The sequence below is a fragment of the Oculina patagonica genome, chromosome 1 (genome assembly GCF_052425735.1).
Source record: "Oculina patagonica isolate OP01 chromosome 1, crgOcupat, whole genome shotgun sequence".
NCBI lineage: Eukaryota > Metazoa > Cnidaria > Anthozoa > Scleractinia > Oculinidae > Oculina > Oculina patagonica.
In genome coordinates this window covers 7113939-7139945 of record NC_135758.1, presented here as the reverse complement: position 1 = coordinate 7139945, position 26007 = coordinate 7113939, and the positions used below count along the sequence as shown (strand labels likewise).

Below are 26007 nucleotides of genomic sequence, written 5' to 3'. Positions count from 1 at the left end.
TTTTCTCCGAAGTCTGGTCATTAAAATAAGTTAAGGCGTGAGGTCGGCACATCTTTTCAATACTTTTTATTATTTAGTAATTTGCCTATGCTTAGAGTGCGTCGAAATACGGATGCAGGCGGTTAATTGGAGGGATACGACAAAAGTCCAGGAGTTACTAGTACTGAGAGCAACTAAAGCTGTTCAGTAGAAATGGCGAGAAACAAACTTTATTCCCTGGCTGGAAACAGTTGTGTATTGAAGCCTTATACTCAAGGCCGCAAAGTTTTGACGGGTTTTAGATTCTATTTGTAGTTCTGTTCATTTACTGGTAAGCCGAAGATATGTTTGCATGTTGTTTAAATCTTGCAGAGTTAACTACCGTTCTGCATGCTTTCATTACAAACCTCATAGAAAAGCTCTTCAAGTGACATCGTTGTCACTTTTTAATTAATGTCATTTTTATACGGCCTCATGCGCCTACTGGCGAGATGAGTCATGATGATCATGAATGTCATTTTGTTTTAAAAAAAAATGAACATACGCTAAGTTTTTTTTGGCATTGCACCGCAATGCCACAAAGATTAGAGTCTGATCTTTGTGGCATTGCGGTGCATAAGCTTGACGAAGACCCCTTCATTAAAGTTTCCAATGACAGGACCTAGCTACCTACTGATGCCGGTCGACGGTAAATTATAGGCGAACATGCAGTGAAGTTCTTTTATTTCCATATCATCTAACTTTGATTCATATTTTGTAACCAGACTCAACCACGATCGATAACTACACTAGAAATACAGTATATTACACACGTCAAAGAATGAGTTTTTTAAACCCATTGATGGAGCCAGACGTGAAAAATTAATAAATAAGAAACGTATTATATTATCAGGTCAATCTTTGCAGGTTTTGTCTACAGGATCTGAGCCGAGAAAAAAACATTTGATGCACCATTTAGTTTGATTGAGATGGAAACCAACGGCATCTATTCACATCAGCAGGGAGGGTTAATGCCGACGATTCATTACAAATTTATGCCATTTGGTTTTTTTTTTAGCTATAACATGTGCGGTAAAATTTGTCTGCTTTCTGCCATATTAACCTTTTCAGATTATAACAAGCCATCATTTTGAGATTTTCTATGGTTCAAAGAAAGCTTTCTGTATCGTAACAAAACTACTTTTCACAGTATCTGGTAACGAAAACAATATTTGATGAATGCGCTTTAAGATGCCCTCTTTCTGATATTTAATTTGAATTAAGTGAATCACTTATTTCACATATACTTGGGCCGAGTATCATGTCCACCATAAAGGGCTAACCCATATAGATCGCTCTCGTGTGGCTTTGATAGCTCAGCAGTTCAGTTGAACGCCAGTTTTGGAGGAACGAGAAACAATGGTCTACGTCACCCTACGTCACCGACCATAACATGGTCGCCATAGCGATGGACATTTTCAAAACACGATATTTTTCAAAATGGCGGACACGCGAGGACGATCGTGCGGGGAGGCTTTTCGTATATTTTCGCCGTTCTTTGTTTGCTCCGGATGTTTTTTTCATTTGGAAATAAGTGAAGCTTAATTCTAAGTATTAATCTTGCTTTATTTTACGTTTTCACGCTTAGGAACTCGTGTATTATGCCCGAGTTCTCGTACACTCAACCTTAGAGATATCGATCGCATTTTCGTTATTGTAATACCTCGAAACTGGTAAGTTTTTATCCTGCTTCCTTTTTGAGTTTTTGAGAGTGGAACAAATATTGTGTAATAAAATAAATGTGTTGTGACTACCAGCTTTTATTTTAGATAGTTTACTATCTAGAGCATTGCACTGGCAACGCAAAGGTCGTGGGTTCGACTCCCGCTCAGAGCCTGAAATTTTTTTTTCAGGGTTTCAGTAGTACGGCCGCACTTGCATCTTCATATATTAATTTGTATTGTTCAATAAAAGAGTGCAACACATTTATTGTAAGTAATTGTAAGTGAGCTATCATTTTGAAATTTCTCATACGGTAACAAAAGTATTCTATATTACATAACAAGGCTTCTTTTCACAGTATGTGATAACGAAAACAATATTTAATGAATGTACTTAAAAAGCCCCCCTCATTAAATTATTCAATGGGTCTCCAATAAAATAGTACAACACATTTATTGTTGCCAGTGACTGGGTGTCCTTTCGAAAAAAAAGGACCTACTGTTTTTACTGCTGTGTTTACATACTTTGTTAATTTGTCAATAGATTCCTTCACCTGCTGCTAGCGGTTTTTGCTTAGTTAATTAATTAATGGCGCAACGTGATTTAGAAAACTATACATCAGTTCCGGATGAATTTAAACAGTAAAACAGTGATTTCCGAAAATTGGAAGCGATTCCGTCGACAAGCTGAGGAACGCATGTTAACAGTTAATGAACCTTTTTTAACGTCTGAAACGACCCTGAACTCAGTGATTTTGTGCAATTGTACAGATACGAATTCCAAAGATAAATTACGGATATCCCGCTATTGCAGACAAAAGCTTTAGTCTTGACTTTGCGAAAGTGATATATATATCTTTCATCGAAACAAACTCCCTCTAAATCCGTTAGAGCGAGAGTCCGTCGGAAGCGGTCCGTTCAGTCGATCTGAAGGACAATTTTATTGTTTTTACTTTCGTTATAATGGACTCCGTATGGCCACTTAGGAAATTTTACGTCTTATTAATCAATTTTTCCTGCTTTTTGCCAATGACCAAGTCTTTCTGTTAACCCTATTCAGACCTGGGGGGGGGGGGGGGGGGGGGCTTTTGAGGCCCGCGCTGACTTTGAGCTTTTATAACTTTTTTAAGATTTAACCAAACGCTGCCAAACTTTCTGAGTTTTCCTAAAATTTATCTGGCAACAATTTGGTAGAGTTGGATGATGTGTTAGGAACTTGACATCACTATGGCAACGGCATTTTGACAGGCATGTTTTCCCAAATTTGTAATTTTGCGTGTTCTGTTAATAAAAATCAACTTAAATGGAATTATTTTTACATTTTTACTGGTTTAAAGCATATATTTATTCATTTTGAGTACTTTGCAATGATTTTGGGTGGGTTTCTGGCATTTTGGAAAAATTTTGAAATCCAAGATGGCGGATCCAAGATGGCGGCTGTTTTAACATCATGATGTAATTGTCACGTGATGTGACGTCACCATCCCACGTGACGTATACTAAAAAAAAGAGTTTCGGACGTACAATACATCTTATAAGTTTCATGGTGATTGGTTAAATATTCTGGAAGTTACATAGGGGGGGGCTTCCGAAGCCCCCCCCCCGGTCTGAGAAGGTCCAAAAAAGCCCGGTCTGAATAGGGTTAAGACTTTTGCTTGTTCTTCTATAAGCTATTAATTTTAATTCCTTCCCCTTTCATTAACCCAACTCCGTTGCCATAAATGAGCAAGTTTGACCAATATTATTTTCTTTTTCACCGTCTTGTAAAGATCTGATCGGAATGTCGAGCCCTGTTACATGGCTCCTTGATTGATAATTTTTCCACATAGTTTCTCTGTAGCCGTGTGGCAAGCTATTTTATGAAACGGGAAACACTTACTCACGGCTGACAAAGTCAATAGGGTCCAATAGATTATGACCCGCAATCACGTTGGTTCTTTGTATTTCTGATTCTTTCTGGAACATGCGCATGAAAGTGATATGAGCGCTTACTCTTGCTCCAATGTAATGTTTTTTTTACACGTGGAAAAGCTTTAGCAGTGGTGCTGAAATCTTTGATCAGAAATACATATAATGCGTGGCCTTACTCAAATTATGTTTAAGAACGATTTTATGTCGTACTCCATCTGATTATACTGTATATTTCGGATTTCTGCTCTTACGGACACCAAATCGTTTTCCTCGTAGCGTCCGTTTTAACGAGAATCGGCCGCACATATCAATCTTAAAAAGGCAGAGATTTCGTTCGTCAATATAGCTTTAATCGTCGTCGTTTGTGAGTTGGAAGAGCCAGAATGGGAGCAAAAAAAGATGCAAGCAAAAAGTGTCAGAATTTGAACGCTGCAACGTTAATTTCTCCCAGTTCAATATTGTTTTCTTCTTCAGTTCGAGAAAAAAGGATTCCATCGTAGTTTGAAGTGTATTATTCTTATACACACGCGATGAAGTATTCGAACCGAAATTTTTCGACGAGAAGTGTTTCGCAAAATGACCCTTTTTTGATATACAGTGTTCGACTGAGTAAGACATATCTGGCAAAGGGAAACGACTTTCGATGCGAGTTACCGGGAGGTTGGAGAAATCGAAGGTTCGAGAATTTAGCATTCCACTGTATTTCTGGCCTTATATATTGATTGTGTTTTGACTGAAACTATCTAGACTCGCCATTCATTCTTGTTTGTTTTTTTAATTCGACTTACGGCTTGGTATCACTTAATTCATTGGCAAGGATAAAATATATCAATCACGGTCTGTCATTTTCTAGACATTTTTGATTTTATAAGTTGTCACGTGACACTGAAGCATCAGTGTTAGTTGATCAGTGACAGAGTTAACTACAACTACTCAGCGAGAGTGTTCCAATTTCCAGTAACATTTTGAAGAGGTTTATATACTCGACATGTCTTGTTCAAAGCAAGTAAGTGATTTAAGCTACCGACACATTTTGAGGAGGCCGGCCAGGCAAATTTAAGCAAGGCGTAGTTCCTTATCTAGCTTTATCTAATACAAAAGTAACATTTGTTAACCACTCCCTGAAATGCTGCATGTTTTAACATTCTAAGAAGTTTAGTTCATATTTTACACGTTTTATGAAACGTGTTACTCACTCTCAATTAACTACCATTAAGTTAACATCAGTTTATATCAGTCATGATGGCAGAGCAGATGAAAGCAGTAAATGACAGGCTGGAAATTCTTTCAGTAAAAGGTACAATAGTAAATCGAAGCAAATGACTTCCACGCCAATAAATCGTCGACGCCGCTTAGTGAGATGATTTGTTCTTGAAAGAACAATGGCTTCTGATTTCTTTTACTTTGTTCCAAGTCTGGTTATTAAAGTAAGTTATTAGGTGTGAAAACTGTACATTAATTTGAACAGTGTTTATCACTTAGTAATTTTGCCCATGCTCAGCTTATAGAAAGTGCGCCGAAATTCGGATGCACGCGGTACGTTGATGGACACGACAAAAGCCCAGGAGTTTATACTATACTGAAAACAACTAAAACTGTTCAGTAGACATGGCGAGAAACAAAATTTATTCCTTGATGAAAACACTCGTATTGAAGTCATGTGCTTTACGACATGCTTACATTGCGAGCCTCATAAAGAGCTCTTCTAGTCTAATGTCTTTGTCACTTCAAAGTCATGTTTAAACCTACACTAAGGTTTTAAGGGATTAAAAGACTTATCTTTGTGGCACAACGATGCATAAGACGAAGCCCCCTTCACTGACGTTTGCAATCGGACAGAAAAACCACTGATACCGGACGACGGCACAATGCAGGCGAACATGCAGCGAAGTTCTTTTATTCCCATATCATCTAACTTTATTTGATTCATATTAATTTTTGTAACCAAATTCAACCACGATCGACAACTATACACAAGAAATACAGCATAAGTCACACGTCAGAAAATGAGTTCTAAATGCACACAGGGGCTAAATAAAAAGAATTCATTGAGCCTGACATGAGAAATTAATAAAATGAAACTGACATATTGTATTATAAGGGCAGTCTTGGCAAGTTTTGACAACAGGCCCTAAGCTGAGAGAATGACATTTGATAAATCATTCAGTTTAATTTAATGATAATAATGATAATGATAATGATAATGATAATGCATTTATATAGCGCATTTTTCATATGTATATGTTCAAACGCGCTGCACACATACTGTAATTTTACTACACAATTGCAAAGGCCAAGACCACAAAACCGGGAGCTTCTTGCCCTACTTTTTGTTAATAGTGTGTGGGTTTTTTAACGTCCCATGTTTAAAGACTGTAGATACAAGAGACGGGACCTACGGTTTATCGTCCTTTTCCGAGAAGACTAAAATGTCTAACCATTTGCAGATGTAATTACAAAGGCAGCGCATTCTCCTCAGTTTAGATTGAAACACTCAAAGCCAACCCATGAATTCGCAACAGCAGGGAGGAAAAATGTTGACGAAACACTCGACAATATGCCTAGGGTTACTATTTTTAACAATGGTATGTGCGGTTAAATTTGTCTCCTCTCTGCCATATTAACCATTTCAGATTATTGGTCTTTTCTTTATTAGCTGTAATTTGTTTTTTTACTGTAGTACAAGCTATCATTCTGAGATTTTCTACGGTTTAATAAACGTTTTCTGTATTACGTAACGAGGCTTCCTTTCACAGTATTTAGTAACGAATGCACATAAATATGTCACCTTTTCGAAATTTTGAATTCTTCAATGAAACAATACATTTATTGTTGTCACTGACTGGGTGTCCTCTCGATAAAATAAATCATTTTATATTACTGCTGTGTTTGCATAGTTTTGTTTTGCCAATATTTTAAAAAAAGTGCTAAATATGATTAAGAAAACCATTTATTAGTTCCGGATTAGTGACAGTTAAACAGTGTAGTCTTGTGTAGTCAGTGTAGTCTTGTAGTATTGTCAGTACGTTAACGGTTATAATGGACTATGTTGACGCACTTCATGTGAATTGTCGATACTGTTAGTTATTTTAGTATGTTTTGTAATTGTTGTGTCATATGCTGAATAAAATTAAAAAAAAAAAAAAAAAAAAAAAAAAAAAAAAACAGTTAAACAGTGATTTCCGAAATTAGAGGCGACTCGTCAACTTAAGGAACACATGTTTAATCACATAACGATATTTTTAAGATGGGAAACGACCTTGAACTCAGTGGTTATTGGCGATTGTTAAGAGTGGTTATTGGCGATTGTTAAGATATGGATTTCAGGAGACATTTCACAGTATTTGGTAATGAAAACAATATTTAATGAATGCGCTTAAATATGCCCCGTTTCCGATATTATGAATTGTTAGGTACGGCACTTTTATTGTACTTATTGAATGGGTGTCCTCTCGCAAAAAAATAGACCTGCTGTTTTGTTTTGCCAACATTTTTGAACTGAAATAAATTCCTGTTACTGGTTCTAGACGGTTTTTGTTTAATTGATGAATTGCTGGCGAAATAATTATTAAGAAAACTCTATTTCAGTTCCAATTGACTTTGTTGCGTCGAAAAGTGATTTTCGAAAATTGGACGGGACTCGACAATCTGAGAAACACGTACATGTAAAATGTTTGACGAACCTTATTTCAAATCTCAAGTAACCTTGAATTTAACGTTTGTGTTCCGTTAGAGCCGGGAGGATTCCAAAATAAAATTACGGTCAACTGTCACCTAACTTACACCCCGCTATTTGGTTAAAGTCATATTTTTCAGTACCGAAACAAACTCCTCTACACACGTACCGATTCTCGCTTTGGCGGATTTACGGACCCTTCATTCCGTCCCAACTGGACAATTATATTGTTTTTACACTTAAACGACTATTTTTTAATGCATATCTAAAAGTGTTTTTATACTAAAAATACCACAATTGCAGTCACAGAAAGATTTCAAGAATTGTTTATGTGTTTTATACGTACATAACGAAATATTTGAACACATTTTTCTGCAAAAGTGTTTAATTTGTAAATTGTGACCCCCTTTTTTGCAATATATTAAGCTTTATTCAAATGTGTTTTGACTGGGACTATCCAGACTCGCCATTCAATCTTGTTTTCACATTCTACTCACGGCTTGGTATCACTGATCTCATTGGCGAGGATAAAAACCTATCAATCATTATTTCATTAGCTTGTCATATTAAGTTGTCACGTGACACTGAAGAATCAGTGTTAGTTGATCAGTGACAGAGTGAACTACAACTGCACAACGAGAGTGTTTCAATTTCCAGTAACATTTTGAAGAGGTTTTTACACTCGACATGTCTTGTTCAAAGCAAGTAAGCGAATTTCATCTGGCACACTTAGAAGGCGCAAAACTCGGAATTAAAGGCATGTGTATAAAAGGGCACATTTGATAAGACAATAGCAATAGTTGGCCATACTTTATCTTGAAATGCCTTTTCAACGTTAAACGAAACGCCGAAACTCCCGTAAAAATGCACTGTTTGCTTTTCTTGATAAACGAAGTATTGAGTTCGAAAGCAATGAACCACACTCATATGAAATCGTCAACGGCTTGTCGACGAAGTTAACGACGCCACTTTCACGGTAGGTAGAATGTATCTTTATTGCATTGTCTGCTTTTCTCTATAAACGAAGTATTGAGTTCGAAAGGCAATGAACGACTCTCATAATTATGAAATCGTCAACGGCTTGTCGAAGTTAACCACGCCACTTTCACGGTAGGCAGAATTTATCTTTATTGCATTGTTTGCTTTTCTCTATAAACGAGGTATTGGGTGCGAAAGGCAATGAACGACTCTCATCTGAAATCGTCAACGGCTTGTCGAAGTTGTCGGAGTAAACGGCACCACTTTCACGGTAGGTAGAATGTATCTTTATTGCATTGTCTGCTTTTCTCTATAAACGGAGTATTGAGTTCGAAAGGCAATAAACGACTCTCATATGAAATCGTCAACGGCTTGTCGAAGTTAACGACGCCATTTTCACGGCTGGCAGAATTTATCTTTATTGCATTGTCTGCTTTTCTCTATAAACGAAGTATCGAGTTCGAAAGGCAATGAACCACACTCATATGAAATCGTCAACGGCTTGTCGAAGTTAACCACGCCACTTTCACGGTAGGTAGAATCGATCTTTATAATTAATATTACTTTTTTTACTGCAATTTGTTTCAAATTTATTCTGGTCAGTAAGTTATAAGGACAATGATCTAAGCTTTAAGCTGTGAGGTCTGTTCACTGTAGATATTTTCGATATTTAAGTTTTATTGTTCGTTATATACACTTCGCGAAATCCTCTTTTTTAGCTTACTCTAGGGAGACTGAAAAATTTACACTCCTTTAAATCGTGGACGCCGTTTGGTGAAAAGAATGGTTCTTGATATAGCTTCTTCTTATGAATTGAATTTTGAGTTATTTTATTTTGTCCCAATTCTGGTTATTAAAATTTACTTTTTAGGTGTAAAAACCTATACACCTTTTCAATCGTTTCTATTACTAAATAGTAATTTGCCCGTGCTTAGAGTGCGTCGAAATGCGAATGCACGTCCGCCTAGCGGGTAAGTTGGAAGGACACGACAAAAGCCCACTTGGAGTTACTGAGAGCAGCTTAAGTTGTTCAGTAGGAAATCAGAAAAATCAGTTGTATTGAAGCCTAAATACTGAAGGCCGCAAAGTTGTGACAGGTTTTACATTCAATTTAACGGTAAGCATATACAGCTATGTCTGCATGCACGTTGTTTAAACTTTCAGTGTTTGTGCCGTACGGCATGCTCACATTAAAAGACTCATAAAGAGCTATTTGAGTTCAATAGCTTTGTCACTTTTTTCAGTGCCTGGCATTTGAAAAACGAACACGAAATTTTAAGGGATTCGGAAAGTGATCTTTGCGGAACTACGATGTATAATTTAAGCCCAAAACCCCTTCAGAATTTTACTAGTGGCAGAACACCCAACTGTCTAATGCCGGTACAATATAGGCGAACATGCAGTGAGGTTTCTTTTTTCCCTTATCATATCATCTAATCCTGATTCAAATTTTGTAACCAGATTCACCTACGATAAGTACACTTGAAATACAGCATGAGCCACACGTTATAGAATTAATTAGTTCTGATAAGCACAAAAATTGAAGGGAATTAATGGAGCCAGCCTGATATTATTCTATTATCAGGACGATCTTTGCAAGCTTTATATAAAGAATTTCAGTGGAGAGAATGACATTTGATGCACCATTCAGTTTGATTAAGATGAAACCAACCCATGAATTCACAAGAGCAGGAAGGGTTAATGCCGACGGGGTTAATATTTTAAGCTACAACCTGTGCGGTAAAATTTGTCTTCTCTCTGCCCTCAAGCATGTATTTGCTTTAAAACAGATCGTGGTTAAATAAAGGTTTATTATTATTATTATTATTATTATTATTATTATTATTATTATTATTATTATTATTATTATTATTATTATTATGATTATTATTATTATTATTATTATTATTATTATTATTATTATTATTATTATTATTATTATTATTATTATTATTATGATTATTATTATTATTATTATTATTATTATTATTAAACATTTCGGATTATTGTTCCCTTCTTTATTAGCTTTGATATTTAAATATCGTTGTACAGTAAGTTATATATCTTTCGGCGATTTTCTTCGGTTTAAAGACAGTTTTTAATATCGTAACAAAACTTCTTTTCACAGTATTTGGTAACAAAAACAATATTCAATAAATGCATTCAAATATGCCCCCTTTTCGATATTTGTAATTGTTCATGAAACAGTGTAACACATTTATTGTACTTATTGACTGGGTGTCCTCTCAAAAAATAAAATGGCCTATTGTTTCTTCTGTTTTATTTGTGATAACTTTCAACTTCAACTTTTAACTATTATTTGCTTTCATCACAATACAATACAATACAATAGTCGTTTAATGTGTCATACGCTTAGCAATAAGGTGTGACATTGCAGAAATGTCACACCAGCTAGTTTACAGGTATTCCACCTAAATTAGTTAAAAAAAAATAATAATAATAATAATAAAAAATAATGATAATAACCTAATACAATATTTGTGTTGTTTTGCCAGCATTTTAAAAATAGTTATTTTGAGCTAAATAGTGCTAAATATACCATGATATCAGTATAGTATCAGTATAATATAGTATCAGTACACAGCACGATCGGCAAAGACCAGACCACAGCACCGGGAACTCCATGCCTTACTCTTTACGATAAATATGATTATGAAAACTCTACATCAGTTCTGGATTAAGAATTTTTTAATAGTGATTTCCCAAAATTGGAGGCGACTCAAAAATCTAATAAGCACATGCTTAATCATATAACGATATTTTTAACTTTGAACCTTGTACTCAGTGGTTTTGTGCGATTGTTCAGATGTGGATTTCACATGACATATCACAGTATTTAGAAACGAAAACAACCTTGAATGAATGCACTAAAATATCTCCCCTATCCGAGATTTTTAATTGATCAATGAAAACAGTTCGACACTTTTATTGTAGTCACTGACTGAGTGTTCTGTCCAAAAAAATGTGCCTGCTGTGTTGCGGCTGTGTATGCATAGTTTTGTTATGCCGACACTTTAAAAATAGTTTCTTGCAACTGGTGGTAGACGGTTTTTGTCTAGTTGAGAAATTACTGGCGAAATAACATAGAGAAAACTCTATATAGGTTTCGGATTATTACCGTTCATCATAATCATCATCATCATCATCATCATCATCATCATCATCATCATCATCTTCTTCTTCATGTTTTTTACCCTCGGATTTCAGAGTAGCTTGTACAGCTAATATAGTATCAGTACACAGCACGATCGGCAAAGACCAGACCACAGCACCGGGAACTCCATGCCTTACTCTTTACGATAAGTGTGTGCATGGGTTCTATTACGTCCCCTGCTAACCATAACACTGACTGAAGATGCAGGAGACGGGGCCTACGGCTTATCGTCCTTATCAGAGAAGTCGAGAATAACTAACCATTTGCAGATGTCATTGCAAAGGCGTTATTTGGCGTTATTTTTGAAAACTGGAGGCGACACGTCAATCTGGGGAAGACATGTTCAATGTATGAATCTCTTTTTACATCTCAAATGACCATAAACTTAGTTCCGTCAGAGATAGATTCCAAAGTAAAATTACAGTCACCTTCGCCTTACTTACACCCCACTCAGTTACAGCAGGAAGAAGCTTAGTCCTTTCAAAGGTGATTACAGAAACAAATTCCTCTACTTATGGACTCTCGCTATGGTGGATTTACGGACCCTTCATTCCATCCCAACGGAACAATTTTATTGTTTTTATACTTTAACGACGATTTTTAATGTATATCTGAAGTGTTCTTATACGAAAAATACCAAAATTGCAGTCACAGAAAGACTTCAAGAATTTGTGGTGTAATTTATACGTACATAACGATACATTTAAACACATTTTTCTGCGAAAGTGTTTGTAAATTGTGACTCCCTTTTTTTTTTTGCAGTATATTAAGCTTTAATTATTAAGCTGTGTTTTGACTAGGACTATCCAGACCCCCCATTAAATCTTGTTTTCATATATTCTATTCACGGCTTGGTATCACTTACCTAATTTGCGAGGATAAAAATCTATCAATCACGATCTGTCATTTTCTTGACATTTTAGTTGTCCCGTTGCATTGAAGCATCAGTGTTAGTTGATCAGTGACAGAGTGAACTACAACTGCTCAACGAGAGAGTTCCACTTCCCGGTAACATTTTGAAGAGGTTTTAATACTCGACATGTCTTGTTCAAAGCAAGTAAGTGAATTTCATCCGGCACATTTATAAGGCGCAAAACCGGAATAAGAAAGGGCGCACTCAATGCGACAGTAACAATACTTTGGCATACTTTATAAATATCTTGAAACGCCTTTTTAACGCCAAACAAAAATAAACGCTTTCGCGGTACTTTGCCGCGCAATTTAACAGCTTTTTTCTCAATGGTCAGTTTGAGGCATTAGCCCTTTTCTAGTTTTATTACACTGTCGCGTAAAAGTGTACCGCCTTCTTTTCTCTGCAAATGAAGTATTGAGTTTCGAAAGGCACACCGATATGAAATTGTCAAAGGCTTGTCGAAGTTAATGCCGCCACTTGCACGGTGGGCGGAATTGAACTTCGTAATTAATAATACTTTTAATTTCTTTTATTTTGTTGTTTTGTTATTCTGGTTTAATACGGACTATTACTTAAACTTTCAGCTGTGAGGACAGCACATATTTTCGATATTCTATATTTGTCTCACTCTTCGAAATCCTGCCTTCTAACTTACACTCTTTTTATTTTATAAGAATCTAGTTTATAAGAATATCGAGGATGAAATTTGCGAATTTTTAAGAATATTTTAAGAATAAACCCGAGGCTGAGATTTTGAAAAAAAGACAGTTATTAGCTAAAAGAAAATCAGGTATTTTCATTTCCGTCACGTTATCTCTGTGAGGAATGCTTTGTTTAAACCCAAAACGGCCACTGAGGCTGCAACGAAAAGCAATGGTACATGTGCACAATGTAACACGATACAGATCTGGACACCAAACACTTGTAATTGATTACCCAATACTTGCTAAAAGGATAATGTCAAACGGTATTTTTTAAGAATGTTCATAAGAATATTTTCAGCCTAAAATCGGCAGAAAAATAAGAATATTCAGCCTGGGTCGGAAAAACTGTATTCTTATAAAAAAAAAGAGTGTACTCAGAGGAGAGAAATTTGCAGTGTTAAGCAAGCTTCGATTCGCCATTTGTACACTGTTTGTAAAATAACGCAGGTACCAGTTATTAAAAATTAAAACAAGTTGTCGATAAAGCTGTTTCTCATGTTCCGGTTAAAATAATAGTTGTTAAGTAACTTTGATTCACGTTTTATAATGAGATTCGTCAAAGTCGGACTTAACGCTGGTCGGAAGCTACGTTAATATCACGCGTCAGAAAAAAAAAGTTGTTGAAATATGCACCAAGGTTGAAAGACTGATTTCTGGAATGGCGTAGATTGATTCAGATATCTAAAAAAACAATGAAATCATAAATAGCTTCAACACGAAACCAAACTCTATTCACACACAAAACATCTTTTTGTTAAAGACTGGCCTTCTGTGAGTCCATTGTTTAAGACAGAAGGCCCCCCACAATATTTCAAACCAGCATGCAGCTGAGATTGCTACGGGGCAATGGAAGCGAACAATTAAGACTGCCTCAAGAGACACGACATTAATATTGATTGATTGATTGATACATATCTCGGAATTAAACGATCCAAAATATATATACAAAAGCTTGATTTAATAATAATACAATAAATTCCAAATAACATGGCAATAAAATACTAATTTAGCGTTTACTTTCTTTTCTTCTCCACAAACTGTTCATTCAATTCATTTACTGGTTACCAATCAATCTCTTAACAACTTTCAATGAATTCGACCCTTTATAAGGTTGCCCCAATCCCGTTTTCGCTGTGGAACTAAGTACTAAACTATATTGTTCTCCCTTAGTACCCAGGCTCTGTGACCCGTGATGACATCAAGCGACAATGTCCCGTCTTCGCAGACAACGTGAAAGTTTGCCCATTTTCCAATCTGCCGGATGAAAAGAAAGGCGTGGCTGCCAAGTGTCCTGAATTCAAGAATGGTTGTCCGTTTAAAGGGTGCCAAACTGTTGGAGAGTTTGAAGACAAGCTGGGTCAGATGCGCGACCAGTGCAAGGGTGACGCTGCTTACGTGCAGTTTCTCCGAGATATCCACCACACTGCCAAAGAGAAGGAGGTTGACGTTGGATCGGCTTGTCCATTCTTTCAAACTAAGGGTGGCTGCCCGTTTGCCAAAGATACCAGTGGAAAGCCCATACTTGGTATGCTTTATTTATTACTTCTTTAACCTTGTACATGTAAGCCCCACGGTTTCCATATATTTCTCGCTGTATCAGTTGGAAATATCATAAACTATCATACCAATTTCCCAATGGTGATCATTTGCATAGTTCTCATGACTTTTGTAACTGTTTTGATTTTGATGAAGTATAAGGAAGTAAGAGGTTGGTCAGTTGCGCGTGACAAACGGTTTAGGTCACTCCTTAGTATTGCATTGCGCATCCGCACTGTGCAAAATTTCGATCACGCGTGTTTAGCGCGCGCACATTAAAGAATGGTGGCTTTTTCTTTATGCACCAGAGAGGAAAATCGTCATTTTCTCGTAAATGATATTAATAATGACCCATCTTTTTTTCTCTTCGTTTAAATTTCTTTCTGTAAAATATGTAGAATATTTAACTGTAAAATATGTATTTCTGTAAAATATGTAGAATAAGAAACAATCGCCAGAAACGTGAATTTTGCGAGTAATCGTGTAGATGGTTTGATGACATTATAATAAGAAATTTTTGGGTATAGAGCAGTTTTGATTGACTCTCGTAAAACCAAAACCAAAGTAATCACTTTGGCCAATCACAAAGGACACAGACAATTCAAAGAACCAATCAAAACTCAAAGTAAATACATGTAGCTGGCACGAAGCGTGGGAAACGTGTGTGAGCGAGTCACATTAAGTTTTAGTTTTACTTCTGATTGGTTGAGAAAGTGGCGCGGTGTTTTTTGACCAATCAGTAAGCATAGTAATGCAAAACCAAAGCGAACGCGAATCACTTTTGGCACCCAAGGGAAGACTGTTCTATACAAGGTGCTATTGCTTCTAATTAAAACCAGTTAGGACGAGGACCCCAATTTTTATTTTAAAATTGAAATTCCTATAAGATAATCAATGACAGTATAACAAACATTTTCAGTGCAGGCTCATTGCAGGAATGACCTAAAATGATTTGCATTACCGATTTCTTGTTTTTTAGAAGTATGAAGAGCAGATCAAAATTAATGCATCAATGTGAAGTGTATAAAGAATGTGGAAGCGTTTTGAAAATGGGATAATTATATTTATATATATGATTATGCGTAAAATTTGACAGCGAGAGTGGGCTAGAATATGTGCTTCAATCTTTATATTACAAAAAAGAAATAGCGAAGGTTAAAGGCAACTGTAGGTAATTTTCTCGGAAGAATTCAACCTACTAGAAACAATTTACAAGGCTTGAGTTTGATTTATGTTCGGTACAAACTGTAAATTGGTGGTCTATTTCTAACTTTCTTTGATTTAAAGAATTTATTTCATTTTTTCCCAAGACCCCCATGGGCGTCACCTTAGACGACGTGATGATGAAGTGTCCAGCTTTTGGCAAAGGCGTCTGTCCATACGCTGGCCTTGTTACCGAGTGCAAAGGTCTGGCTGCCAAGTGCCCTGCTTTCAGGGGAGGCTGCCCATTCAAAAACTGCAATCTTGAGCGTTGGCGATTTCGTGGAGAAGATGACTCAGATGCGAGATAACTGCAAGGGAAAAAAAGCTTACGGGCAGTTCTTCGAAAAGCTTCTCAAAGTCAACGAGAGAGAGCAGGAGGAAAAGGGAAAATGCCCTTTTAACGCGCATGTCTGCCCATTTAGCCATGATGCTAAGGGAAAGCCAATTGTTCCCAAGTGAGGTTGCCAGGAGGAGCAGTGACGACAAAACATGGATTTGACGAAAACAAGTTTCAAACCGGACTGACGATTTTAAGTGGTGTTCATGAAAGAGTATTTTGTACTCTGCACATCTTATCACGAAATGTTTCGTGTTTTTCTTCTTTTCTTGAGAGCGTTGAAAAAGATCTTTCCACGTATTTTGGGCGCCATCTTGATAGGGAGGTTATCTCGACAAAATCTAATTTTGGCCGACTTTAAAACGGATTTCTGAAGAGGCGTTGCTTAAGCAAATTCTCTTGAGGTTTTTGTGATGTATGTTCTATCTACTTCCGCATTTTCCTTTGAATTGCGTTTCCATCATTTCTTGACTCGTCAACTCCCAGAGGTCTTTATTTTTGATACCAACTGGCCAGGCTGATTCCTAAAATTGATGGGAGATTTTACAAATTTTGACACCGCTCAAGTTCGTTGAACTCAAACAGGTCAGACAGGCCAACGCAACAAGTACAAAGGATTGATCCAGCCTTACATACCCTGGTCCCAGAGGGTTTTTCCTTTCCAAGTTTTCTTTACGTTTATAAACTGTAGAGGCGAAGCGAAGCAAGATGGCGGCTCCCAAAAACCATGGACAGATCTATTTCTTCTTTCTTTTGGTTGTATTTTGCATTGCACTATAAAGTAGTTTTCACAATAAACACCATTAAAAATATTACATGGGCTTACGTATGCGTATTTTGTTCGGTCAGTAGGTGGGTTTCGAGTCTGCCCGCTTGCTTTCAGTGTCTGTCTGTCTGTCTGTCTTTCCATGCGTCCTTGTGTCTGGTTGCCTCTGTTGTTTCCGAGGCGCGGCGTCATAGCAGCAATTTAAGACCTAAATTCCAGACGATCCCATGTAGATGAGACCAAAAGTACAAATTCTACAACTCTGCAAAACGATTTCGGATTTTTTTTTTTAAGTTTGTACTCGAAAATTGTCTCAACATGATGAGCTGAGGTTACAACTGACACCGAAAGAAAGACTTATTTGACTTCGATAATCGCGAAAATTTTCAGTAAAATATTAATTCACTTTTAAATCGACGTTGTGCTCGGCGATCCTCGGCGTCGCGGTAGTGGTTGCTTAAACTTCCTATTAACTGGGGGAAAAAGTGTTTGGCGAGCCCAAAAATCGTCTGCGTTGGACGCTGAGTCGACTTGTGAACTCAGGTAAAATTCTCGCCAAACTGCCAAATGCTCGCAAGATAACCATAAAACAGTACTCAACAGACAGTTAGGGCATTTCTGATACGCCTGAAAAACCCTGGGAAGGAGTTGATGCTGGACTAGGGTGGGAGGGGTGGGGGGGGGGGAGGAGGAGGAGTAAATATACGATCTGTTACTGCAACTTTGAGGAGACGTTCGACTATTTTTAAAGCTCTTATCTGGTGCTAAATGTTCATGCTTGGCCTCGACGTTAAATTTCTTAAAACAAGATTACTAAGCCTGTTAGAAAGAAAGTTTAAGTTTATTCAGTTTACTGTCACTGACAAACCACTTCATACTGATCCTTTTTCGTAACTGGATTGTTTTAATTTCTCTATCTAACTCCATTACCCCGATGACAAGGCAAGTTATGAAACATGAAAGTTCAAACTTGGCTCCTAAGGCAAGAGGAATAAAACGAAAGAAACCATGTGCAGGCTGGAGAGTGATTTACCGACAAAAAAAACTATAGAGCGGAAGACTTCAGTATAAAAATAACTTTGAGTGGGGGTGGGGGCGGGTATTAGAGAAGGGGCTTATTCACCCTCATCCTTGGGCTAACATAACTTATTAGTTAAAGTAAATAATGAGTAAGGACTATTGTCCTTACTCTGAACTGCGTATGCAGACTGAATCTTAAGCTTAAAACATTTCCTGGCCGAAAGGGAGTAGAGTAGATATAAAAAAGGAAAAGAAAAAAGTGAGAGATGGTCACAAGGGGCAAAAAATGACAGAAAGATTGGTAAAACAAAATCAAAATTTGCAACTATCGAGAGAGTGTTGCTTGGCATTTGTAGGAGCTTGGTTTAAGTTTGGCAAATACGTGTAGCAGTAAAAGAAGTTTGGTGAATGTGATGCTAGCATTTTTCATTCTGGACCCCTTGTAGGTAGTATTGGCACAAGTGCTGAAAAGAAAAAAAAAACGTACAAATAATGGTAATAAGAACTGAGTGAAGTCCAATTTGGACTGTAATCATGCGAGTAATTAACAAAATCGTACGACCGTTGTTTAATCACGAATGCGATTACAGAAAGGATTGGACGACATTAAGTCATGTTACCAATTAATCATAAATATAGCAAAATTCGAGGAAAAATTGCAAATCCTGTTGAGGATTTATCCTTCCCATAACAAAAAAAGCCATTTTAAAAACTGAAGGTTTCAGGAATACCATGGAGTATTCAGTCACAATAAGGAACCCAATAAATAGCGCGCCCATGTGCAGCACGCGAACCTTGTTATTGGACACCTTGTAATTAGACACGTTGTTACTGGACACTGCGCGCACGCCAATTTGGCATGGTGTGCTAAAAACCAATCACAATCGAGAATTTAATTAGTTATGATTAGTTCATACATAGAAGCTCGTTGGTGTTCGTTTTTACTGTTTAGTTTTGACTCATATCCTTTCATTCCTTAGCTTGACAAATCAACTATCCTTACTAGTAATCTCTTACTCGAGTTTCACGCTTCCCTTTGCAGAGTGTAGTGGATAATTTTTGTTTCTTAGTCGCATCAAAAGATTGTTTGAGAGAGAATCAACATTCTAAGGAGAGAGAAGATACAAGGTGATTATTCATGGGAATCAGAAACTCATAAGGGGTTGAAAAACGCTCGTTCGTGTATTCAGTTTTGCCAGCCCACTAAATGACGATGTAATAGAATTGAAAGAATTTGACCAAATTTAACTTTATTCAACCAAGCTTGTTCAAAAACACAGATTGCGCCATTTAGCACGAGCTGGCGCGCGCTGTGAATTTAATCCAGAATATTGCAATTTTGATTGGCTAAGTTCTTTCTTGTGATTTGTACAATACGAATCATAGGGAGTTATACGTTTCAGCCCTTATGGGTTTCTGTGAGAATTAAACTGTTCAAAAACGACAGCAGACAAAGAAAACATTTTTCCCAATTAATTTTTTAATAGCACCTCATGCTTACCTACAGTTATAACCTTTTAACTATTTTTCTCCATTATATTTGCTTCATTAGTAGAGGTCTGTAAATAATGAGAATCACATTGTTTTTGTCATGGACCCTTACAAGACAATAGTAACTTTTAAACTGAGCAATGCGAAGAAGAAAAAGGTAAATTTGTGATCGAACAGTTTTCCTCTTCTTCATCGCGCATTTGTGTTTCTTAAATAATCTTCCCTTAAAAGTTCACAAGTGTAAATACGAATATTTACTAGTTGTTACTACAGTCCAACTATAGCAGTAGCACCCTTGTTATTTTTTTTTTTACATCTAAAAGTATACTTAGTCAAGTGTAACTACATTGAATCTTAGAAGTTATTTGGACGAATCTTCATCTCGGACCTCCTTACAGCTCCATATAATTTCCAGGTATACCACCATATTCCTTTAGGGCTGTTCTTACCACTGAAATACTGTAACCCATTGAGGTTTGAGTTATGGCAACTGTAGTACCACCAGGCGCCCTTCCAAGTCACAGCGCAATTGTTCCCATAACTGTCATTATCGCGATCTTTGGTGGTAAACGGTGAGCCACGGTGACGGTAGAGAGAATCGCCAGCGGTACCTGAAAAAAAAAATAAAAGAACATGTAAACAATGAGAACAACAAGAACATACAAAGAGTAGAAAAAAGTCAAGGTTAATATTGCTTTTTATAAAAGCACTAGAGAGGACTAAAGCATCCGGTTATCAAAATCACACTTAATAGTTTTCTTTTTTCTTTTTCTTTTTACAAAACATGTTTGAATGACCGCTAACGCCGTCTAGTATCGATTTTATTCACGGTAGGCACAGAGGACGAGCTCTATATTAATGCAAAGTTTCAGGAAACTCGACTATAAAACCCGATTCAGACTATATTTAAGTCAAGAAATATAGCTATAGGCTCACCTGAATAACTTCCCAAATTCAGCTGGTACTTCACCCTCTCACTTGCCACGGAAAACGAGCTGTACTCTGCAAATGCTTTATTATTATGGATGTCTTCCAAGTCAACGCGAAGCTTGCTACTGCTGTTTACAGTCAGGCGGTGAATCTTGTCCAGTCCGAGCCAAAACTCGCCGTTCGATTCAGATTGCCAAAGCCTCGCTTGTAGTCATCCCATCCACGGTAGAAGTCTACAGAGCCGTCAAATCTCTTCTGAAACACCGTCCATCCTCCACCGGTTGTATTCTGATCACAGAAGACTTCAAATGCACCCAAACCATCAGGATCAATAACGTACACGCCACTAACTTTTTCACCTGAGTGGTAAGCATGGGCACAGTTCTTGTAAACTGCAAATTGTACAATACAATCAACTTTACCTTCTTTTCATACATAAAATTCTTAATACATAAACTTTCAAACACGTATCTTTGCCTTCTTCGCGCAGTCATCTTTAAAAAACGCTTTCAAGAAACAGATTTTCAGTTCAGTTAATTTAGTGGTGGGCATGCAAGTAAGTCAAACTGCAAGTGAACTAGCTTCAAAATTTTCACTTTTTCTTATGATTTTGTAGGCTCAAAACGAGTTTCTTCTTAACAAACCTTTTCCACACTTATTCGTGATTTGCTGTTTAAGTTCGGCCAGCTGTTGTTTCACTTCAGAAAACATATTTTCGATCAGTTTGTTGGTGTGGTTTATTCCGGCCGCATTGCACTTGGTAACTTTCATTGTACTGTTGTCGTTGTCAGCTTTAAAGAAAAAGTTTCAGTTAGTTTGGTGGTATAGTATATTCATATAAATTGAGATGCACTTGGTCTGCTAGCGGAAACTGAATCAATTTATTTATTTGACCCATATTTAAGCATTATTTTGTAGGCTAAATTTTGAGGAAACTGGACACTGAAACAATAAAAAACAAGGGTATGACAATCGAGATAAACTAAATTCGAGCAGAGCTATCGAACAAGTACCGAGCTCGAGTCCCTGTAACGAACCGTACCTTTTCCATTCAGGCCGCCAGTTTGGTTTTCTTTTATGTATTTGATGTCTTCTTTAAGTTCAGCCAGTTGATGTTTCACTCCAGAAATCATTTTTTCGATTTTCTTGGTGTGGTTTGGTTCTGCAAAGAGCTGTTGAAGTTTATCAATGGCATTACACTGTGAAGATTTCGTCGTACTGTTGTCAACTATCAAGAAATAAATGTTCAGTTAACAAGCTACAGTATGTTTATACACCAAAATGCACTTGTTCTGCTTCAATCTTTATGGATTTTTACGTTATTTTTAACGGAAATTATCGAGGCTACCGAGCACCGAAACAGTCCTGAAACAACAGTATCACTCTCGACAATTGAAAGTATTGTATTTGCTTGCGTTTTTAAAAGTCTTCTCACAAACCTTTTGCACCCGGGCCGCCAGTTCGGTTTTCTTTGATTTCCCTGATTTCTTGTTTTAATTCGGCCAGCTCTTGCTTCACTTCAGAAAACATATTTTCGATTTTCTTGGAGTTTGGTCCGGCAAAGAAGCTGTTATAATTGTTATTATTGACATTACACTGCGAAGCTTTCTTCGTTTCGTTGTCATTTTTCGCGGGTTTCGTCGTCAGATTTGAATTTGCAAGTGCCGCTACAAAATAACCCAACAGGATAGCGTGGAAGAAATACTTCATCGTGGATCGATGGTTGCAATATTTGTGATTACTTATCAAAGGCTGCAAAGATCTGATGACTCCACAAGGTTTATGCATCAGTCAATTGAAACCCCGGCCCCCCGACCCCCGGGACTTACCGGGGAATTTAACATTTACCAAGTGATAAAACCCGGCTTATTTCCCCGCCCTAGGGGCCTAGACGTCTGTTAAAAGCCCCGCATAGAGGGGGCATCCGAATCGACTTTCAGGAAAAAAAAACGGACAAAAATCTTGATTTCGTTGCAGTAACTAACAGGTTTTTAAGAGAGATGCTCAGTGTGGTCTTTCAAGAAAGCTCGTTCTAATTCAATGGAAAAGATTATCTTTTACTGATAAGCACATCAAACAGCCATGGGCACGACAATCGCGCAGTTTCTGCTGTCATGTCAAGGCCAAAATAGAAAACAAAATAGAATAAGGCTATCCTTTGGAAACGATTTATTGTCGACGTCTTTTAAACTCATGTGGGACACAAGAAGAGACAAAATAGAAGAATTTCATCTTAAGGTAAACAGCTTTCACCCTACGATATAATTCACGGCTGAAATCTCAGAAACAGAAACTACTTTCTTGGAGACGATAGTGTACAAAGGTGGCAGATTCCAAGTACAATCAGTCTATTTTTATCGTGCAAACACATTAAATGCAAACCCAGGCGTCGCTAAAGGCTTTATCAAGGAAGAAGCGTGGAGACTTTTAAGAACGGATTCCTCAGAACGAACATTTTGAGAAAAGCATTTAGTCCTTTATGTTAAATCCCGGCTGCCGTCCCCGGATCAGGTGATCGCGTGCTGTTAAATCACCGCTCCACGGCCCCGCTCTACTGACATTTTGTTAAAACCACCGACCACCGGAGCCAACGCGCCGTTAAAAGTGCGTTAAATCCCGGCTTTGGACGCGTTAAATCCCCGCTAAGTCCCGGGGGTCGGGGGGCCGGGGTTTCAATTGACTGATGCATTATGCCAGGGATGTGTTCTTTGAGCTTTCAAACAAGATTTTTCCCGTGTGTAATTCTATTTTAGGAGCGTGTTTATCTGAATACACCAATCATATATCTCCACATTGTGTCACTGTAAGTATCCTCGAGAAATTCGTTTTCGTATATCGACAAATCTTATCCTTCAGTGCTTGAGAGGATCAAAGCGTTTGAATATTGTTATACTGAATTCTATAAGATTTCAGTAATCCATGGTCAAAGGCATAGTAACAGTCGAAACTTGTTTTCATTAAGGCACATAAAATTGACTCGAACGCACTCCGCTAATAGACCTCGTTGTTTCACACATTGTTAACTGCATGTGCTCAAAGCCAATATGTTTTCTTTTAGATAATACTGCAATTGCTTAACGAGGCCACTTTTCCTCTCCTGGCAAGAGCCAAAAAACCGTCAATCGCTTCAATTTGTGTCTTTTATGACTGCTGACGTGAAGGAGTCTGCATGTCTGTAACGCACTTGAATTCAGGAAGACAATAAATACGGATTTGTTTGAGATTTCACCAAAAAAAAAGGGAAAAGAAAGCGGCTGCATGTTACACCTGATAGTAGTTTGCACCTTGGAGTCTTATGTGGCATTTGGCAGTGCTCGTTTTCACTTGCAAACGTATCGAAAATTGCAATTGAAAATACTCGACATGAATATTAGCGTACCTTTTTATGTATCACAAAGTCTATTGAATAACTTTCTCTTCATCCTTTCCATAGCCATTTTTTCTTCTTCGCGAAAATTCAATGCTGAATTTCGCAATTCGTTATTAAATGATACCCAAGGTTTCCATAAAAACTAAACCATCATTTCATATAGGCTAACGATAAATTTATATTCCATAAGGCGAGAAATGAAAATAAATAAATTTTAAATAAATTATCGATTACAAACAATTGTTGGTGGTTACTGGAGCATTACATCGAACGTGGCGCTTTACCTAAAAAATTAGCATAATGATCGATTTAATTTATTTTGTCTGACTGCTGAATATTTTGTTTTTATTAATATAAATCGCACAAAAACTTTTTTTCCACTACAATTGCACAATTTATAAACCAAAGACTACAAAATGTGATATTTTTAAAATTTTCATTCAAGATCACTTGACATTTTTAGTGTTTGTCAAATATTTCTCCCGTGTATAGAGTTTTCAAGTAGCACAGCTGAACTTCAACGGTCAGTTTTGGTTTGTTTCCCGTGTTGAGTGTGGCGCTAACATTTTTGTTCACTGTTCACTGCATTATAGGCTAAAATCACTGTCGAATTCCTCGCCTGCTTCCTGGATAATTTTTATCACACTGAAGCTATGAATTTGTCCTCAAACTCCTAGTAGTCCAGTCAATATAAGCCATTTCGTTGTCTAACCCAAAACAAATTGCAACAAAAATAAAACATGCCTTATTCGACTTTGCATATATTGAGGAATAACATACTAAAAGTCACCGTGAATCGGAGTATTGGAACCTCGTCTTTTTTTGCGATATTTGAACTACAATGAAAGATGAGAAATTTAATTTATGCATAACTAATGTGATTTTTACAAGTAACATTGAAGGGTCCTTATCGACAGAAATAATCAAGCTAGCAAAACCAAACAACGACAAGCCAACAAATCAGTTTACAACAAATGTAGCAGTTATTACTTATCCTATTTATTGCGTGAAATGACATTACTATTCTGCCCTTTTTGGTACCTTAGAGAATGTACTACCAGCGGCCGGATTCTGGCATAGATGCAAGTATAGTAACAACGTTCGCTAATCGGATATTTCATTAAAAAAGCTGAGTTTTCTTCAAAAATTAAAGATACTGAAAACTAATAAAGAATAATTATACCTTATTGATGAAAGAATAAACGCTGGTCAAAAAAGTTACCGTCTGATAACTAGAATTGCGGCAAACAATTATGGCGGGAGTCTTGGATGAAACCCTTAAAATAATCTGTCAGAAAACGTAATGCGTGAATTTGCTCCCCCAAAACCCTTTCTGCTTATTGGAAGGTGCCTATAATTCCAAGAATCAACACTGATTGATCTTTGCAAAAGTCCCCCGAGTGACTGAGCCGTCACAGACGCCGGGGACACAACCCCGGCGTAACTATGGGCACGCCTTCATCTCTGCACTTAATTCTTTTACAAAAGGATGAACAAATTCTTTCAGGAGTAGCAGAATGATTTTGGACAAAAGAAAAAGGGTTAAAACATTTGGAAAAAGTTTGGTAACAACCTGCAAATGACTTGATAAACATGAATTCAAACTTTAATTTCAAACAACAACAACAACAACTTTATTCACCCTAAATATTTACAAAAGGAAAAGACATATATATGGTATTAATAAATAATTAAGGGTCTGGTGGCCTGAAATAACTGAAGAGTTTAAAAGGGCAGGCAGCCAGTGACAAGTATGGTATCACTCTATCCACTCAATATTAGCATTTGTATACAGCCACGTCAAATGCTATACAGTTTTTGCACGCCAATTAGTCCAGTTAAATTAGTATTGCACCCAAAACAAATTGCAACAAACTTGGAATTAAACATGCTGTTCTTGACTTCAAATTTGGTGTAGAATACGCTGCTGAAAGTCACCGTAAATCTAAGCATTGGAACCTTGTATTTTTTATGACTTTCAAACCATTTTCGAAATTCCCAAATTGGCTGGTATGTAATATGGCGGAACCAAATAAAACAAATGACTAGCGTCTGTAATTCCGCGAATAATAAAGACAGCTAAACCAAAATTGGTATAACAACTGATTGATTCATTACCAATATAGTAACACAAATGTTTTCATGTGTGACGTAATGATGGCGTCACAGATTTAATTCCAATAGCCGCCATTGATTTTTCGGGAAAATATGTTCCGATCAATTCAGATTTATAAAAAAAATATTTAAGAAATCAGAATATTTTTGTCTTGCAGTGACTAAAATATCAAAGTAAGAAAAATTTGGCCTGTATTTTAAAT

General features: G+C 37.0%; 1 protein-coding gene and 1 pseudogene across 2 annotated transcripts; one reads left to right on the top strand and one right to left on the bottom strand.

The window, feature by feature from the left end:
* The first annotated feature begins 12298 nt into the window (after positions 1-12298).
* On the top strand, positions 12299-16147 carry LOC144648208 (uncharacterized). The gene is made up of 3 exons (XM_078507831.1): positions 12299-12476; positions 14207-14561; positions 15883-16147. The coding sequence occupies exons 1-3, from the start codon at positions 12459-12461 to the stop codon at positions 16038-16040; spliced, it is 531 nt and encodes a 176-aa protein (XP_078363957.1). The 5' UTR covers positions 12299-12458; the 3' UTR covers positions 16041-16147.
* A 3211-nt stretch (positions 16148-19358) lies between these two features.
* LOC144653780 (microfibril-associated glycoprotein 4-like) lies at positions 19359-22097 on the bottom strand (annotated as a pseudogene). Its single transcript, XR_013570822.1, has 5 exons — positions 21759-22097; positions 21362-21547; positions 20964-21110; positions 20326-20711; positions 19359-20000 (listed from the first exon to the last, which is right to left on the bottom strand). The product of XR_013570822.1 is annotated as a microfibril-associated glycoprotein 4-like (transcript).
* Between the last annotated feature and the right edge of the window lie 3910 nt (positions 22098-26007).